Below are 19,349 nucleotides of genomic sequence, written 5' to 3' on the forward strand. Positions count from 1 at the left end.
ATGTGATGAATTATTTGAAGCTGAATTGTCGAATTGATTTTCTTCTTTTTTTACTACTTCTTTATCTGCCAAGGAGGAAGAACCAATTTGAGTTAACTTTTCGCAAACATTTTCTTTTTCTTCTTGTGAATCATTTTTCGATATGGCTTGTGAATCAATTTCTTCTGGATTCATTTTTAATGTGTCTTCGTCTTCATTGACTGGTTCTTTGATCGGGAGTGACGATGAATCAGTCATAAGTAAAGGAACAGTTGTACTATCTGTAATATTTTCAGTGTGTTCTTCTACTATTAAATGTAATGAATTATTTGAATATGAAATAACACATACGTTTTCTATTTCTTTTAATTCCTCTTTATCTGCTAAGATCGAAGAACCTATTGGAGTTAATTTTTCAGAAATAATTTCTTTTTCTTTATTATCCAAATTATGTGTTTCCATGCTTTTTATTTTATATTTAATATTTAGTATTTCATTTTCAGTAAAGTTGTCATTTAAATTATTTTCTTTTTGTACTGGATTGGATTCTTCCATTACTAAAATTTTTATTTCATCTAATATTGGTTCATAGCATATATTATTTTGCAATACTATTTTTGAGTCTTTTGTTGATAAAATTATTGCGGCGTTAGACTTTTGTGTTTCTGATGTATCTATTTCTATTTTAACTATTGAGATACCATTTATGACTATTTTGGTAGGTGTGGTTTCGTTGTTTTTCCAACTTCGTCTTTCTTCAATAATAATTTCTCTTATTTTAGTTGGTGGTAACTTAATTGTTGTTTCTCTTTGTGCAGTGAATGATTTAGCATCTTTCATTTTGTTCTTATTTTGTGTAATCACTATTGAACTTGTAATTTTCTGTTCATCTGATATGATTTTGCTATTATTTGATATTGCTTTATTTAAAGTGTTGGATGTCATTTCATTTTCATTAGTATATAGATCTTCTAAATTTTCATTTATAATTTTTTTTTCAAAAGTTTCTGATGTATTATTTATATTTTCAACAATCTCAGGTGCTGCTGGTTCTCGGTTTACTTTATTATTCTGTTCTTCAGTGTCATTTTTTGTTTCATTTGATATTTTCGGTTTACTTACAGTTTTTAATTCTTTTGAATTTTCATTGTTTTTCGATGCATCTTTAAAAACCCACATTGTCTTAGCTTCTGTTGTAGTTTCTAGTTTTTTAGTTGAAGTTATTTTATTGTTTAAATTTTTAGTATCAATTAGATACGGAACTTCCATAAAATTATGTTCTTCTATAGTAGTATTTTTGGATAAATTCGAAAATTGATTGTTTAATATTTCATCTGAGTCAGTACCTTTCATCGTTATAGATTCAATGTCACTTGATAATGGTATTTTTTGCTTGGTTTCTATTCCTTTAAATCGTAAATCATTCATTGTTACTATTTTGTCATTGATATTTATCTGTGGTTTAGTTACGCTCTTAATTTGGTTTTGGCTTGATATTTCGGTAACAGAGGATTCAAAAATATTTATTAACTGTTTGTTTTCGGTTGTTTCTTGCTGCTCAGTCTTAAATTCATCCATTCCATTTAAATTGTTTAAATTTGATGCGTTGGGTGATTTTACTTGAATATAATTACTCTTTACCTCATCATTATCATAATCAGAACTATTTTTTTGTTGATCTTTGGAAAAATTCATTGTTTTTTGTATAATATTATGTAGTTTTGTTTTGTCCATTATTTCTACATTATTTTTATTTAAAATAATATTGGTTTTTATAATCTCTTCGATAAGTTTCAAAAGGTTATTAATATCAATTAGTTCGATTTCTAATTTTTCACTGTTGTTATTGTCATTTGTTTCTTCTGTCATCAACGTATCATTATTTTTAATTTGCATCCATTTTTTTGTTTTGGCATTATCCAACTGAGTTTCATCTGATTTTTTCAATGGGTTTAAATCATAATTTTTAAAAATTTGAGTATCATTTATATTTGATACACCTTGTTTTAAATTAAACTGTAATGCTTTTCTTATCATATTTTTTTTAAAATAATTGTTTAGTACCGGTTTAATACATTTTTCCATTATTAATTTTTGGTTTTCATTTTGAATTGTTGCTTGTGTTAAATTTTGGTTATCAGCTTCATAAATGGCGCTAGTTTCTCGCTTGCAATATAGTTTATTACATTCTTCTTCATTTAACGATAAATTCTCTGAGGTTTCTTTTATGTAAATTGTATTATCAACAATGCCACTTTTAAACAAAGCATTTTTATTTGAAATTGCTTCGTTTTTAATTAACTTTGATTTATCCAATGTTATTTTTGGATTTTTATTATTATTCATTATGAATAAGTTATTTTTATCTAATGGAGAAACATTTAAATCAATAGTATGAGTGGTATACTTTCTATTGATTGTTTCATCGTTTTGATTTGATTTGTTTGAATCTATTTTTTTGTTTTGATTTAATGATTGTTTATCATCATCATGTGATTCTATTTTACTTTCCGTGTTATTAATGCTATTGCTATTAAACTGATCACAGTTAAATGTAGACTCAATATGCTTTTCGTCTTTTAAGTTTTTCCGTAATATAATTTCGTCCGCAGACATAATAATATTTTGTTGGTGTATTCCATTTGTTTCTATACTTTGTTCGTCAAATAATATTTCATTTGTATCAGTTTTATTTTCTCTTGCAGATATAGTACTAATCATTTCACAGTCATTTTTATTTCGTTCAATCGCTACGCCTGTAATTACATTATTATTATCGCGGTCTATCTCTTCAGATCGATTGTCTATTTCATTTAGCGAATTACATCTTTTACTCGTATCAGTGTGTTCTAAATTTGTAGAATCATCGGTCAGCACAATATGTGTGTTTCTGTGTTCCTGTGTAGTACTGGTAGCGTTTTCAATTACATTGTCTATATTAATATTGATCCTGATTGGTTGTGTAAGAAGAGTTTCAAAGCTCGACCGTACTTCATTTGTACTTTTATTATGTGTTATGTTTATGTCTCTTGGAAACTCCGATAGTATTCTAAATATTTGTTTATAACACGTTTTGCATACGTTTTCCGTTATTTTTGTAATGATATTTATAAAAGTTGGCTGTTTAATGTCGTACTGTGTTGAATCAGCAGTTTTTTGGGTAATGAATTCATTTGGCTGTGATTCCAGCTCATTAGCGTTTTCCACAATTGTTCCATCTTCGTGGTCGAAGCACGAGATTTTACTGCATGTTTGTTTACTGCACGGCTCAACGTCTGTATAATCGGTTTTTGATAGATCTGAATGGGTTTCATTTTGTTTTTGCACTTCTAATTGAAAATCTATTTCAGAACTATGATTTTGCTTTTCTGCCTTACACAAATTATTATTTTTTAAAATGTCTTCTACAGCACTTGTGGGTTTTTGTTTATTTGGTGGTATTCTTTCTCTTGCTAGTGCATTTCTTGTAGTTTCATTATGTTCATTATATATGAAAAAGGATTTATTATTTTGGTTTTTATCAACATTGATAGCATTTTTGTAAATTAATTCGTTTTTCTTATTCTGGTTTTCTGCCTCGTTAGTGAAATTGTTGTCGTTGATGGTTTCAAACTCAGAACTCATTTTACATATGTTTGATATATTAAGATCAGCGTTATTAGTTTTGCATAAAGTTTCAAATTTTGGTTTCAAATCTAAGGTAGTTGAGCTTGTATTGATCATGTTATAATCTGATTTTCTTTCGGTTATGTTAATCATACGTGATTGGGGTCTTTTCTTGATATTCTTACTTTTAGATTCAAATTTCGTCACTATTGACATAACGTCCGTTTTCATAGTGTTTTCTTCGGATATAGGATAAATAGTGCTTTTAATAGTCGGTTTGCTAGACTCGACTACACGTGGAATGCTATTATCCCTTAAAGTTTCAATTGGTGTATACTTACCCTGACCAAATTTAGTCACCATTTTGTATTTTTTCGTGCCCAATCGAATTCGAGATCTAGAATTCGTCGGACTCTTTTCCACTGATACGTAGTATGGTGAGCGGCAAATGGGTGAACCATATTTTAATAATGTCAGCGTGTGCACTCCCTCCATGCATGGTGTGTAAGTAACTTTTATTCGATCTTCGTCGTAACTGTAATCAATGGGAATCGATTTCTGCGCTACAGATCTCACAGGATTTTGATTAAGAATTGTTATTTTGCCGACTTCGCCGTTTCGTCCTTTAAGTTCTATCACAATGTTTTCGAAATTGTTATCGTATTTCGAGTACAGGTAAAAATCTGTTGGACGTCCAACAATGGCGGCTATCAAACCCAGACCACGAGCTACATATGAGTCGTCGATAAAACCGCCCACGTACTGGTCCGGTTCCTTTATATCATCAATATTATTGGAAAGCTTAGCACTTTCGGTCAAATCATTCACATTTGGCTCATCCTCTGCAACTATCTGAAAACACAACAAAAATATAAAAAATATATAATATTACGTAGTATTCAATATACAAATTAATAACTGAATTATAGTTTACTATATGATTTGTATTACCTAGTTTTTTATTTAGATAGTAGATATTTAGATGTTAATTTAATTATTTTGTAGAATTTAATATAGTTTAACAATAATTGACTATTCTTGGTTTAAGAATAATATTTTATTTGTACAGATAATTATATATATATATATATATATATATATATATATATATATATATATATTATATAATATATTTAATACGAAAACCATTGATTAATCATATTTATATAATTTATCAGATAGAGTAATTTGTGATTTTATTCTTGATTTAAATTATTTATCTAAATTTAGTGTTTAAATTCGTTCAATTTCGTATTTACTACTGTTTTAAATTTTCATTGAATATATAATATGTACCTAAACATAAGCTTATACTTTAGTTCATATTTTTCACAAGAAATAATATATGTATCAATTCAAAGCTAAATCCGTCCCTGTACCACAAATATTATACGGTAGATAAATATTTTGAATTCCAGAAATAGGTGTGTTTTATTTTTCTAAAAATAATTTTATCCGAGAGAGAATGTTATTGTTAAGTTAGAACATGTATTATACATGTGAAAATAGAACAATAAATTGAGATAAATTTGTTCTGGAAAAATACATTTACAAAACTGAGTAGGCACTGAAAAGAAACGAAATTGTATTTTTATTATTTTTTTTTAAACTTACCAGAGGTATGTCAAAGTGTTTTTGAATCAGTTCTTGCACCCTAATAAAATCTTTCAGCTCATTGTTATTATTTGGTTGTGTGTCCGATGATATTGTCGTATCTGCTGTCACAACAATCGTGGTTTTTCCTCGTTCTATAGAAAAAAATAATAACCTAACTTAAAAAAAAAAAAGAGTTTACACATTGTGTATCGAGATTCTGTCTATATCTACAGCATCTACAACGTTTTAAACATTTTCCAATAACTGAATTCCTTTTTTATTGGTTCGAGTATTTTTTTTATTTTTATTTTTTTGTACTCGACGGACGTGACCCGATAGTAAAACTTCATCGTTGGAAAAGAAAAAGGTCATCCCATATTTGACCAGGTGCTGTGTGTCACAACAATTTTTTCTCCCGCGGCTTTTACCGTCCCCGTGCAGGCTTTTCAAACTCTGAACAACTTTCTTTTGTTCAGTGCTACATAATAGTGCACCACAACATATTTTCGGTTCAAGCGGACCGCGGAACATTGTAAAGTCAAACAGAAAAACGGAAAGCTATCATGTTTGTGTTATTTTGCAATATTATTATTAAAATGGACGTTCAATTTTGAGAAATCGCACGAATCAATAATGTATTGGTCAGGAATGTGGTTGCTTTATATTCGATAGCTTATGAACAGAAAATTTAACATAATAGATTTTGGTTATTTTTGTGAAATTTTTAGAGACAAACAGTATCTATAAACAATATAAACGTAGGTAAATTAATGAATTACTATGAGGTCCTTTTACGTGAATTAACAGCATCATAATACTATAAAGATTATTAACTTATTTTAAGAAATAACTAGATAAAAACCTGCGAAATTTATTAACATTTTGTTTGAGTATTGATCTTGAATTTAGTTTAGTCGCTCCAATTATAACTACATACATAAAACGTGTTGTATCAATTATTTTCCCGTGGGGCCCGACGTACAATTTACATCGAATATATTAATTTTATATTGAAATATTATACACCATCTGAAAATTACTATTTTTTTTACATTTTTTTTTTTTACATTCCTCTTCAGTTTTGTAACGAATCCGGAAATCTAAAACGATATAATAGTATGTATAAATTATATAGTTGAGAAAATCACTCACGTTGTACGTAATTTTTGATCCGTGCGATTAAACAGTTCACCGATTGAAAAATAAATATGATCACCGCTATCACGCATGTTAAGATGTTGTGTAGTGTTGTTCGTTCTACCATAATATATTACATGTCAGCTGTAATCTGAAAGCAAACACATCATACATACGCAAGGTGATTAGTTTCGAAACATATACTATACTAAGATGAGACAATAACAGTGCAACAATGTTCTTATAATATATCAATGCACCGGGAGAGGAATTCAATACCCGTTTGAATCATACCCCACCCGTATTGTACGTCGTGTATAGGTACTGTCAATACGACGCGAATTTTCGAGAATCACTGAGTTCATCAGATAAAATATCTTGTGTGAATAATTATCGCCTTCCTATCGTGTCGATTACATTTCGCGTGTATACTACTATTCTTTGAATAACATTATTGTAAGTTTTTTTCCGTACGAAAAGTAGTCAAAGAAATAAAATAAAAATTGAATCGTCCAAGTTACAGAGGATAATAATATGTATCGAGTAATGTATGGCATTATTTTTTTTTAAAACTTTTACGGACGTTCGTTTTATATGAATAATATTTATTTTGCGTTTACCAGGTGCATAATACGATATGATGATGATAATAATATACTGTTTGTTATATCGTATGTTTATTTCGGCGGAAACGCGTTTCTTTTGCGAAACGGACATAATATACAAATAATATGCAAATAATACATAATATGCAAATAACTCGATAACTACGGATTTTGCAGTGCTATAACCGAACACATTAACGTAGAAACCTTTGATTTACCTCCTACATCATATGAGGATAGTCACTTATTTATTATGACGCGCATAAGGTATGTTGGAATAATAATTATAATAATAGATAAAAGAAAAAACAGGTGGATACATTTTATATAGCGGAAACGCACGCAAAAGAATATTTTGTGTAACCCAAGGGAAATAAAATTTGGATATAACTATCTATCTACCACTCTTCGGTATTATTATTATAGCATTACACAAGGGCGGTAAGCCGGTTGAGGCTAATCGTACCACTTAGCTCGATGTAGGTAGTATCTACTAGGTATATAGTAAGTACGGTGGTTGTTAACTACTAAAATTATATTTTATTAATATGTCACCAAGTACACGGTCAACCCTTTTATTTACGTACTCTGGTCCACTAGTGCCCGAATTTAATTGTATGTTAACACGTATACTACACACACACACACATATTCGCTCGCACACTTGTGTAAGTAAATAAATATAGATGAAATTATGTACCCACATAAATGTTATGTCGGTACATATTTTTATGCAAATAGCATAGCTATATTAATTATTATAATTTCCGTTTCGGTGTATCTGCACGTTGTTATTGAATGTACCTACTCGCAGTATTACCATACTGCAGGTGGCCTAGAACTAAGAAATCGCTAAACTAAAGAGAAACCGCTTTTTCTATCTCCTCATAACTCAACTCATAATATCTGTGTATACATTATATTGATATATATATAATTAATGTTTATTATATTGATTATACGGAAATAATTTTTAGTGCTAATTGGAACAAACGTTTATTCTCACTAACTCAAGAAAAAAAAAAAAAATCCTCTTTAAACAATATTGTTTAATTGTTTAATATAAACTATTGATGGGAGGGGAGGGGTTTTTTTTGTGACTTGGAAATTCAAGCATCTTCTGACACTTCCATATGGATGTTCGTGTTTATAGAGTGAATCTCGTCCGAAACGAAAATTTCAGTGAGTTTAGTAAGTTTAGTAAAACTTTTGTTTTATTATTATTGTTATTAAAATATGGGATTCGTCACATGATCGCATTGTCGCTTCATTATGTTCGTGTTCCGTAAAACGCTACCCCTGTCGTTTGTTTCCAATTGATATGAATAAATTATGACTAAAACGATTATATAAAATCATCGCTACGATAGCAAACGAGTTCATAAACCGTACGAAACGACCGTGTACAACAAAAACAATAATATACGATCTGCAGCGCAATAAATTATGCAGTACCTATCTTCCAAAATTTATCACCTAAAATCTTCACGGACTACTTCAAATAGTAAAACTATCCTGTTGTTCGTATACGCTGTTTGTTTTTGTTTTGATATGATACCAATATATCGTGTTATTTATATTTATACACGTGATGTTATAAAAAAAGCAAAAAAGCAATCGTAGCTTGTATACCTATTATAGTTCATATTTTTTGTACGAAAGAACATGTACAGATTGAATTTATTCTCATCTACGAGTATAGTAGTACAATTTAGTTGTATTTTACGAACTATATATTTTCATCAAAAAATATTTTTTCGTTATTCGAACTATATATTGATATAGTAAATACTATATAAGATTTGCCGCGTGCTGATAATCGCCAAAAAATATAATTGTTGTTAATTTTTTTTATCCTCGTAAATCTTATTCGTAGCTATGTTTTATCAAGCATTTGTTGTTTTACAGAAACCCCGGAGGGTAAAAATTATCTTCTAAAAGTCTATATTATATAATATTCAAATTAGAACGTTATTGTAACTAAAATAATTTGTATAATTCTTTTTCAACTCCTCGAATTCATCTTTTCTTTTAGTCCGTCGATCGATTCAAAAACAAATGGTAAATCAAGGTATTAGAATATAACTACAAACTTAATACGATTAGTATGACATTATGACAATTAATTTGTTATTTTTAGAATAATATAATATGACAGCATTAAATTTGATCCGACTCGAATCTATTGTTTGGTATATTTTTTATTTATTTATTTTTTCAGTGTATTAAAATCAATTAATTTTTATTTCACAAAAAATGAGTTACCTTTGCGATTTAAATCATTCTTTATCCTGTCAATTATTTTTCAAAAGAACTGCAACTATGAATAATTAATAATAATACTAATCGAACTTGGTTTCGAAATGGAAAAGAATGCGAGTAAATATTTTATCACTCATTAGAGTAAATTATCAGGACCGAAAACAGTTATTATATACGAGTAACTAATCCGAAGTTAACATGCTTACGAATATATATATGTCAATGTGTATAAAATGTGTCGGTAGTGAAGAATTTTAATTTTCAGCATGACAAAGTATCGTTTTCTTCACTGTTGTTATTTAATAACGTTTTTTAGGGATTATCACAAAAAATCTGGAAACGGTTTTTTTATGAACAATAAAAAAAATAATTATAATAATAAAAACTGTCAGAAAAGAGGGTTAATTTTTGGCTCAGCAAAACGCATTATTAATTCGATTCCGGTCCAAAGGGTTGCCTGTGACCCTGCAAGTTGCGCGTCATTCGTTCCCGCTGCGCGAGCACTTAACCGGATAAAGTTACAATAATATGAAAATATTTTATTCACGGCGACCGTACTTTAGCTGCAAGAAGATATCAACGGAAAAAACTCTCTCCTGTCCTTCACCAACGCATGGCGCTTAAAACCCTTGTCGGTCATTGTTATTCGCTGTACACTCGCGCGTATACGTATACGATAATCATCCTTTCGGAAGACGCGCTTTATACAGGACGTTCCATGTTCGCACAGCTGTCGTTTTGTGTGTGTATATTCGTTAATTGTTAATTTACTATCATTATTATATACATAGATGCATGCAGTACATATTGTAAAATACGCATTGCGTGACAAAGGGTTTATGAAAACACGCTTTATTTTCATTGCAAGGGATCTACAAATAAAACATAAATTAGGAAGATTCGGTAATTCCAAGGATAATATTTTGAAATGGGAAAATAATGGTACTATTATGACGCCGTTTGGAATGAAAAAAAAAAAAAAAATGAGTCAAAACATTAATACGTCTTCTGCGTCCATGCGTGTGGTTATAGTATAGTATACATACTAGTCGTATGTTGTGTTCGACCTACATCAAAGAAAATCTTATTTTTATTTTTCGTTCCACCAACGTGTATTTACGATCCGATCGATTGATGATGGCTTCATTTTATATACGAATATCTAACGATAGCAATTTTGACGATTTGCCCACACTTGTCATCTTCATCTCATCATTTCACTCTCGCATTAATAGCTAACGTAAGTGATGTACTTCCTGTATACACGCTTGGCAAGAAACTGTGTTTATATATTCTCGACAATTAGAAAAGGTTCACCAGCATAAGGTTACAGTGATCGCTATGCAGGATACTGCGATTATTATTTATTATTTATTATATAGCACATAGCACGTTCCTAGTTGGGAAGCTAGTTCCGTTGTAAGTTCTGTTGTTAGTTTTATGCCGTATTTAGTTTCAAGTACTACGATTTCATTAATATAAGCTAAAATTTATACATATTTACCGACAACAATTCCTTTATATTTATTATATATGCTTCGAGTTACCACCTCCAGTGTTATGTTAAAAAGTATAGGAGTGAATGCACCACCCTGATTTAGTCCAGTTGTGGTTTTAAACTCTTCAGAGTGTGCATGTTCAAATCTTACAATGCATCTTGCTGTTTTTATAAACATTTGAATTATTGCTCTTAATTTGGTTGTTATACCAAATAGTTATAGGTGTTTCCATAGGGCTTTTCTTTTAACCGAGTCATATGCTTATCTATATTCTTATTCTTCATGGCGGTCGTTTTTTGCTTATAGGTTCTTGTTAGCTCATTAGTTTTTTGGAAGAAATATTTTGAATTGGTGTTGTATAATTGTATTATCATTTCATAAGGAACAATAAATGAATAACGACTATAATTGAGGGAAAAACCGAGGGGAAGCCAGGAAGAGGAAGACCTAGGCTGTCATATATAAAACAAATCATGATTAAGATATTAAAATAAGAGAATCATATAAAGAACTAAAGAGATTCGCAATTAATAGAGAGGAATGTAAGAATATTTCATCATTCAACCAATATAAGGATTGAAAAAAAAATTGAGAATGTTTTACCTTATTGATAGTGTGATTGAGAACGATTTTCGGCAGATTAAAGAAACAATATTTTGCACATTATAATCAAATTATTGAGAACAATTTTTCGAGCGATGTTATCGTTTATCTTAATGTTTAATAATAAAGATAATAAATGTGATATCACTGTTTATGTATCAGATATTAGAGTTTAAAAAATAGTATTAGTATTGCTTATAGTCTATAATCGATAACAATGTATTGTACGTAGTGTTTATTATGGGGAGAAAATGGAAAATATGGAATACAATGCATTCACAAGCCATGAGATTAATGAATTCGACTGAAAACAATGCTACTAAAACTATGTCGAGCAAAGCCTACGGTCGCATTATTTCAACAATTAATTCTTACAAAGAGTTTGAACAAACTAAGGATGTCATGAGGCATTTAAAGTTAACTAGAAATATGTAGTTGTGAAAAAAATGTAGTTGTATTTATTATTTTTGTAATTGTATCTTAAGATGATTTCAATTTATAAATGTATTAGATAAGATTTATTTTAAAATTTAATATCAAGTATACTATTTTTGTATTTTTAATCAATGCGGCAACGTTGCATAAATGTTGACAGTTAAAAACGTTCTCAATCGTGTTCTACCTTCTTGAATTTATATATTTCTCTTCTATTCGCCTAATATTTTTTTGTACCATATTCTTTTTTCTTTTCTGATTGTTCTCTTAATCTCTCTCTGTTTTTGAGCTAGTGCTTTTATTTTCTCGATGTTATTGTTTTTGATTATTTCCATTTTCGCTTCATCAAATATTTTCGAATTTATTATTTTCTATTTCCGTTTTAAACTTCTCATTAAACCACGTTGTTATTTTTTTCTTTGTTCTGTAACCGATTGATCTCGTTGCTGCAAATGTGATAGTTTTTTTTTGAGGTTATTCCATCTATTCTGCTCAGCTTGTGGTCTTTGTTTTATTGTATCATTCTAGTATTCTTTCCGTATTTGTTCTTCTTAAAGGCTATATAAGTTCAGTTTTTTTGTAGCTGATAGTTTAGCTGTCTATTCTCTGGGTAGTTTCATACTTACTATGGTTTTAACTAAGAAGTGATCTGAGTGTAAGCCTACTACTCTATAAACTCTACAATTTCTCACGTCCTAAATCCGCTGTTTTATTTGGTTATCTACTACTACATGTTAAATTTAATTACATGTTGTTCTTTTTAGAGACGTCCTAGGTTGGTTTTTGTAGCGCTTGGTTGAAAGATGAAAATCATTATTTTATACTGGTCAAAAATCGTTGTATAGAATATCATGTTACGAACTAATTGTGTAAGTAAAAGCTCATTATCATACTAAAAGTAAAGTAAAAATTTAACCATATTTAAATGAAATAAAAAAAAAAAAAAACTTTGGTAGATAAAAAATTATATAAACTATTATAAAAGACAATTTTTAATACAATACATCATTATAATACTCGTAAAACATGTGACTAGTACACAAAAATTAACACATTGATCGATTACGTAAAATCCAAAAAAGTTATTGTGATATTCAATGATCAATAAAGCGGTGTCTGAATAAATTATTCAGAATGATAACGCAGTCTGTTGTTTGTGTTTAAATGTTTATAAGGCGTTTATCGATCAGCGATTTGCACATCCCATATTGGATGCACACGACGTTTTTAGGGAGAAAATGATCGAGTTCAGTCCTAGACTACCATCACAAGGGGTATGAGCTGTCTTTATATTGAGATCGGGTTTTAACAGCAGGTCGCACATACATAAATAAACACTTAATAATAAAATCACGTCCATGACGATACGTGTAAGCGGGAGTAGAAGCTTATACATTTTTCGGTTGAATTTTCGCATAAATGGTAGGAAAATGAGCGGAGTCTGGTGATAATGCAGCGATCGAACAGCTTCAAGCGCCTCTCGCGGATCGGACGACCAGTCATATCCGGTCTGGATATCGAACGCGTTGACACCGAGATCGACCTCGTTGAGACTAACAGTTTTTCCGTTAGATTGTTGTTCTCCACTACACCTCCCCTTACACACACACACACACACATGCGTACATTACGTACATTATTATTTGTTTTTTATCGCACTTGCGATTTCAAACAACGAAAATGTCCTCTATTCACAGCGATATACCAATATGCCGCTGCCATGACCTCCGTGCGCAGTTTTTCTCTTCGCATTCGTAAAGTTTGTTGTATCGTTGTATTATTAAATGTAAAATTTACGGCGCAAGCGGTTAACAGTTATTACATTTATCTACACGGTGTACCTACCCCTCAGCGCGCAGTTGTATTATTGTTTTGTTTCGTATAAATTTCACACACACACACACACACACACACACACACACACACACACACACATACACATACACGTACGCATTGTTTGGTTCTTATTATCACGGTGTTGTTTGTACACTGCAATAATAATTTATAAGTATAGGTGCGCGGAAATATTTCACAAACGTGTCAACAAACGGCTACGTGAAACACGACGTATATGATATTACGCGCTATGAACTTTTGGGTGAATTTATCGGTTTAATTTTGTTCGAACACATCATGCACCACGTCATGAATTAGATTTTATTGAAGAGTTCTACAGTGAATATTAAACTCGCACGGTGTATGTGTTACGGGTGATGTTCACATTTGGATAATATTAACGTAAGTCATCAGTCTAACGTGTAATTATTCGCTTACCGACATTATCCAGTTAACGTTACGTTATAACAGTAGATACTGTAATGAAATAATTGAGATGATTTTTAAGGATTCCAAAGGTGTTCGTGTAATGGGTTAACGCTGTGACACCACAAAATCGATGGAAATTTAAGCCTTTTAAAACGTGATGCGACTCAGAATGTCACGGGAATTGTAATAAAACCGAAAAGCTTAAATTCTATATTTAAATTAATTTCTCAAAAAATAAGTATTATTATACATCGTAATTTTTTTTACGCTTTCAAATATTTAATCATTTTAAGTTGTTAAGACATTTAATCTAAAGTTTCTTGGTTAATGACATATTATACGATCTATGTCGACAACGTACGAATGTTAATATTAACTGTAACATATATACTCTTACTCTTATGACTCATTATAACGATAACCCGAGACCGAAAAGTGCAAAGTTTAACGTTTAAAGTGCACTGCAAACGTTAATTTTTATTAAAATAATTCGATGTGATCGAATACATTTTAGTGACGACGTGACAGTGAAAATAATTAAGTAAAAAAAAAAAGTATTTCATTGAATTGCATTGTTTTCAATCATTATTGTTTATTATTTTTTTAATAATTAGTGAAAGTTGAAAAAACAATTACACGAAAAGTTGATAATCCTAGTAAAATAATTTGTTGAGTTTTTGCAATTTTTTTTTTTTTTTTTTTTTCATAAACTTTTATTTCAACTTCATGAATAATTAAATATTCAGAACAGCAGCCACGTAGTTTGGTGTTCAAAATAATTATGTTGTACATGGATATTTTGTGTTAGAGAATATAGTTCTTTTAATTTTTAAATCGTAATAAATAATATAATTCCGCGAGTTGTGTTTTATTGCGTGTAACCTAAATAATGTGTACGTGACAGGGGAAGCTACATCTTTGTAATGGGGTTTTCGTGTAGTATTCGAAACGGAACTTTAGTTTTCATAAACAACGTCGTGTAATTTTGAAATTTTTACTTTAACGGTACGTTTGAAATTTTCATAAATCACCGTACACACATGTGAAAATAATTCCGATTGGCAAAACGTTGAAATTTTAGTTTAGGTAATTATTTTTTGTATTAATCGATATATCACGGTTCCTTTATTTTTAACGGCTACCTAAGAAACCGAGCTGGCATTTCGGGAAAAAATTCATCTGTTAAATCTGATAAATCAAAATTTCCCTTTGTACTTGTTACTTCTATCGACACTGTTTGTACGGTCATTTCGCACGCAAATTTTTCGACGTCCATTCAATTCTCTCGAAACGTCGGTAAGTTTTAAGTTTTCGGTTATTCTACGACTGAAGAAATCACCGTAGCGGCGATATCGCGATCGAACCGTTGACGCGCGCGCTCAACATGATTCCAATCGCATTCGAGCGAATATCATTTAGATTTAGTTGGGTGGGTAAAACGCGCGTGTAAAACTCGTCACACGTTGCCACCATCGAGTACAATGTCATGTAGTCCGTGAATATTAGCTTAGGACACATTAACCGAACTTACCACGCAATGGATATAATCCGTTGATATGTAATAGTTCGTATCGGGTTTGATGTATCATCATTATGCATGGCGTTCTCTGGGATCTCAAATTTCCTTCCCCCGGCATCCGACCATCGCCGCTACCACCTACACCCCGACCACCATGTCGGGACAGTGTTCTCACGCAAAGCACCTCTTTATGTCCGCGCGTTAATGTTAGCACGTCGATCTATCCCGTGGGATCGTGCACAGAGCGACGATTTCAAGCACAGTGTACACGGTCAATTGGACGAATGATCGGTCGTTGCGGTGCCGTTTTGTTACTAATCCATTTGATGTCGTCAAGCGGTTAAGATATATTGTATACGAAATCGCTTATAATCGGCAGTGTTCGTCCATTTTCGAAATTCAGTTCTTGTTCGGTATTTCTGTAAAGTGTACAGCATTGTCTCGCGAACAATATCAGTAGACAACTGTACCGTCCAGAGAATGATTTTATAATAATGAATGATGTTACGCACGTATACGTGTGCACTTTGTGGAGAGGGGTGTCGGTTGTACTCGGGGCTCGTATTTTAACTAATTTTGCTCAAATTAAATTATTAATTCTAAAATATTTGGTAAAAAATAAATGATGTTTCGTAATAGTAAAAATAAAACTCTATATTTTCTAAATTTTCGAACAAAAACTTATTATGATAATAAAACAGTTTTAATTGACGGTATGAGTAAAAATCATAAATAATTTGATCTATTTGAATATAAAAATATATGAGATTTAAGGAAAAAATTAGGACTAATATGCCACAATAACAAATAAAATCTACAGTTGTTTTTATTTAATTATTTATATATTATAATTTATCAAACATACCTACACGTTTTGTTAAGATAGTGCCCAAAAGTATTGTAGGCACCTCCACGAAATATATGTCTGTACACGTTTATAATTACACTATTAATGTAATATAGATGAGCATTTCAAATAACAAACGATTTGTCATAGCAAACATTCTCTCGGTCCGTTGTATCTTCTAATCTAACGTTACATAATATTTTGATCCAATATTGCATATCACGCATAACTTCAATACTTGTTTCGACTCCAAATCGATCAATAATCTTCTACGGAGTCTTGATATTCTGGCACTGCGTCAATTTATCTCCCTTAACAATTTAACGATCTGGTATATTTTTATCAAATTCAGCTATAATTTTATTTTTGCATTGTCGTTTCAATTTACTGATATTAAAAATGAGATAACTGAGTTTCGCACGTATATAATTTGTAAATGTATTATTTGAATAATCAATACGGAGTTTCGTTAAGCCCAAAGTTAACACTGTCAAACCATAACGTGTTCCCGTGATGTATCGCATAATTTGAATGTCTGTATAAATTATTATTGATAACACTACGTATACATCTGTATTATAGGTATACCCGCTGTGTTACCTTAAAGGCGTTGAAAACTTATGTATATTTAACGAAGTCTACGTCCCCAGTAGCAAAGTAAATCTTAATAAATTTAACCTGTGAAGAAGCTCGGTCCGTATAATATTTTTAAAGCCTCGAATTACTTAAGTATGAATAGTACACATGATAAACATTTTGTAAATCTTATTTCATTAGATGAGACATTTTCAACTTGGCCTATATCTAATTCTACCAATTATGCGACCGGAAAACGCTTTCTTCAAATTGCCGATGATCATTTGTCAATTTGCTTTAAAAAATGTGCATCAATAAATGGTGTAAAATAAAAACGAAGTATAACCCAAATAGTATGATTTTCGATTAATAAAAGAAAAAAACTATAGTGTACATTAAATATAATACTAAATGTACCACTCATAGTTATACCTGAATGCATTTACAAATGTACTCCGTAACCACTCACATGTAAATCACCTTAAAGATTTTATGACTTTTTTTATTGTTGCTATTATTATCATGAAAAACTGTACAACTAATAATATTGTCTGTATACTATTTTCTATAATATTCGAACATTTAAAATATTCTGATTTTTATTTGTGTCAAATGTTGTCATTATTAAATTTAAACAAATAACACATCATTTTAAATGTATCAGAATTAAATGTAAACGGTTTTTATTTTTGTGACAGAATCATTTTTCATTTTCTATAACATACTTTAATATATTTTAATATAATTTAGTTCACCGAAACCTACTGATTTATATGAATATTTTAAGCCGTTATCCAGTTTTTTTTTTACGTATTTCACGTAGATTATTTTACATACCCTAAGGATACACATGTACCACCGGTCAGGAAATGCTACATCCTAATGTGTGTTGGATTGAAGTGCGCTCCACGAGAAAATCGTTTGCACGACTACACTAGTAAGGGATAACTACCTATATATAATATATTTCTTTTGTACGGGCCCGCGTCTATTATCTTTGTTGTTTCCCTCGGGTGTAACGTTTTCGAGTTATGAAACGTGGTTTTGGCAAAACTGCGTATAAATATATATATATATATATATATAAATATATTTACAGCGTTGCGCTTTGTAACCCCCAACTCTCAGTCCTATCACACCCTCACCGCGGATCCGTGTTTCGTTCCATTAAGCTACTACTCCTGCTGCAACGGTCCTGCACCGTGCCATAGCCCCCGGATAGTAATTGTTCACTGACCCGAGTGATAATGGTGAAAAGAAGATCAAATACTGCTGCTGTTCGGTGGCAGAGGTAAAATCAACTCAACGATCCTATCGTATACCGAATACGCGGTGGTACGTGATCTGCGAGCAGAGTGTTTGTTCCAATTAACGTGTGCTCAGTGGTGGTGGTGGGTGGACGCGGGGACGCGCGTTGTATTTTATTTCCTGCGTACGAAATAAAAATAAGGAAAGGTAATGGAGGGAGTAGCGCAAGACTCGCAGAGGAGAAAAAAAACGCCATTTTGCATTTCAATTTTCCTTTTCTGTCGAACGAACGAACGAACTGCTGTACGAATGTTAACTCATGCCGTTGATTGACGTAGGACGAGGAGGAGCGAAACGTAGTGAAGCGGAGATGGAAATTGGTATTTACGCCTGGCAGAAAAGAACAAAAAAGAAAATAATACACGTATATTATATACACAATATTTACTGGAGAAGAGAGAGAAACACACAAAAAAAAAAAAAAAAAACAATAGGTGGATCACGTGCGAAGTTTGACTTTTGACGATATAATTTGTACCCACTAGAAAACGATTTCCTTTCTTTTATTTATTACACGTACACGACTTTTTACCGAAATCTAAAAATAAAACAACCGATAAATAAATACTTTTTTCTAAACACAACACACACACTTTTTTAATGTATTGACGATCATAAAACCATTACGGTTAGTGCAAACTAAAGAACTAAATAATAATAAATAAAAATAATAATGTAAGTATATTGTATATTATAAATATCGAATATCTGAATATGGTGATGAACGGAAAATGTACTCGAAAGCGACGTATTCCCTGACGATGAATTTTCACTATTTATTTTTGTACAAATATTTAGTATTCAATTATTGCTTAAGTCCAAATTTTTCGAAATCCCTATGTGAAAAAATAGAGGGAAAAATTTCAAAAATCTAATTGTAGATATAACGTATGTTGGACAACGAGTTTGCTTATGTTTATTGGCACGTGTACATGTTGCATCACCATTGTTTCAAAGCCTTGTTTTTGACATGCGAAACCATTTAAACACTAAACGGAGAACCCAACGAAACACTCAAACGCGCTTCATGAAAACAGAATAAAAAAACTTATTGCGAATCGTGATATAAGAAAAAACGAACATGCTTTTAGAATAAAAATCCCAGGAGATAA

General features: G+C 30.9%; 1 protein-coding gene across 1 annotated transcript in view; it reads right to left on the bottom strand.

Moving 5' to 3' along the window:
* LOC112682179 (MATH and LRR domain-containing protein PFE0570w-like) overlaps positions 1–19,349 on the bottom strand; it is a 31,403-nt gene that overhangs the window by 3,541 nt on the left and 8,513 nt on the right. Inside the window, 5 exon segments of the mRNA XM_025552702.1 lie at positions 1–950; positions 1,098–1,542; positions 2,050–4,437; positions 5,200–5,333; positions 6,334–6,469. The exon segment at positions 1–950 is cut by the window's left edge and continues 3 nt beyond it. Coding sequence (XP_025408487.1) covers positions 1–950; positions 1,098–1,542; positions 2,050–4,437; positions 5,200–5,333; positions 6,334–6,445 — 4,029 coding nt within the window. The 5' untranslated portion in view covers positions 6,446–6,469.

Source organism: Sipha flava, unplaced genomic scaffold, assembly GCF_003268045.1.
Source record: "Sipha flava isolate LNK unplaced genomic scaffold, YSA_version1 1_pilon_pilon, whole genome shotgun sequence".
Classification (NCBI taxonomy): Eukaryota; Metazoa; Arthropoda; class Insecta; order Hemiptera; family Aphididae; genus Sipha; species Sipha flava.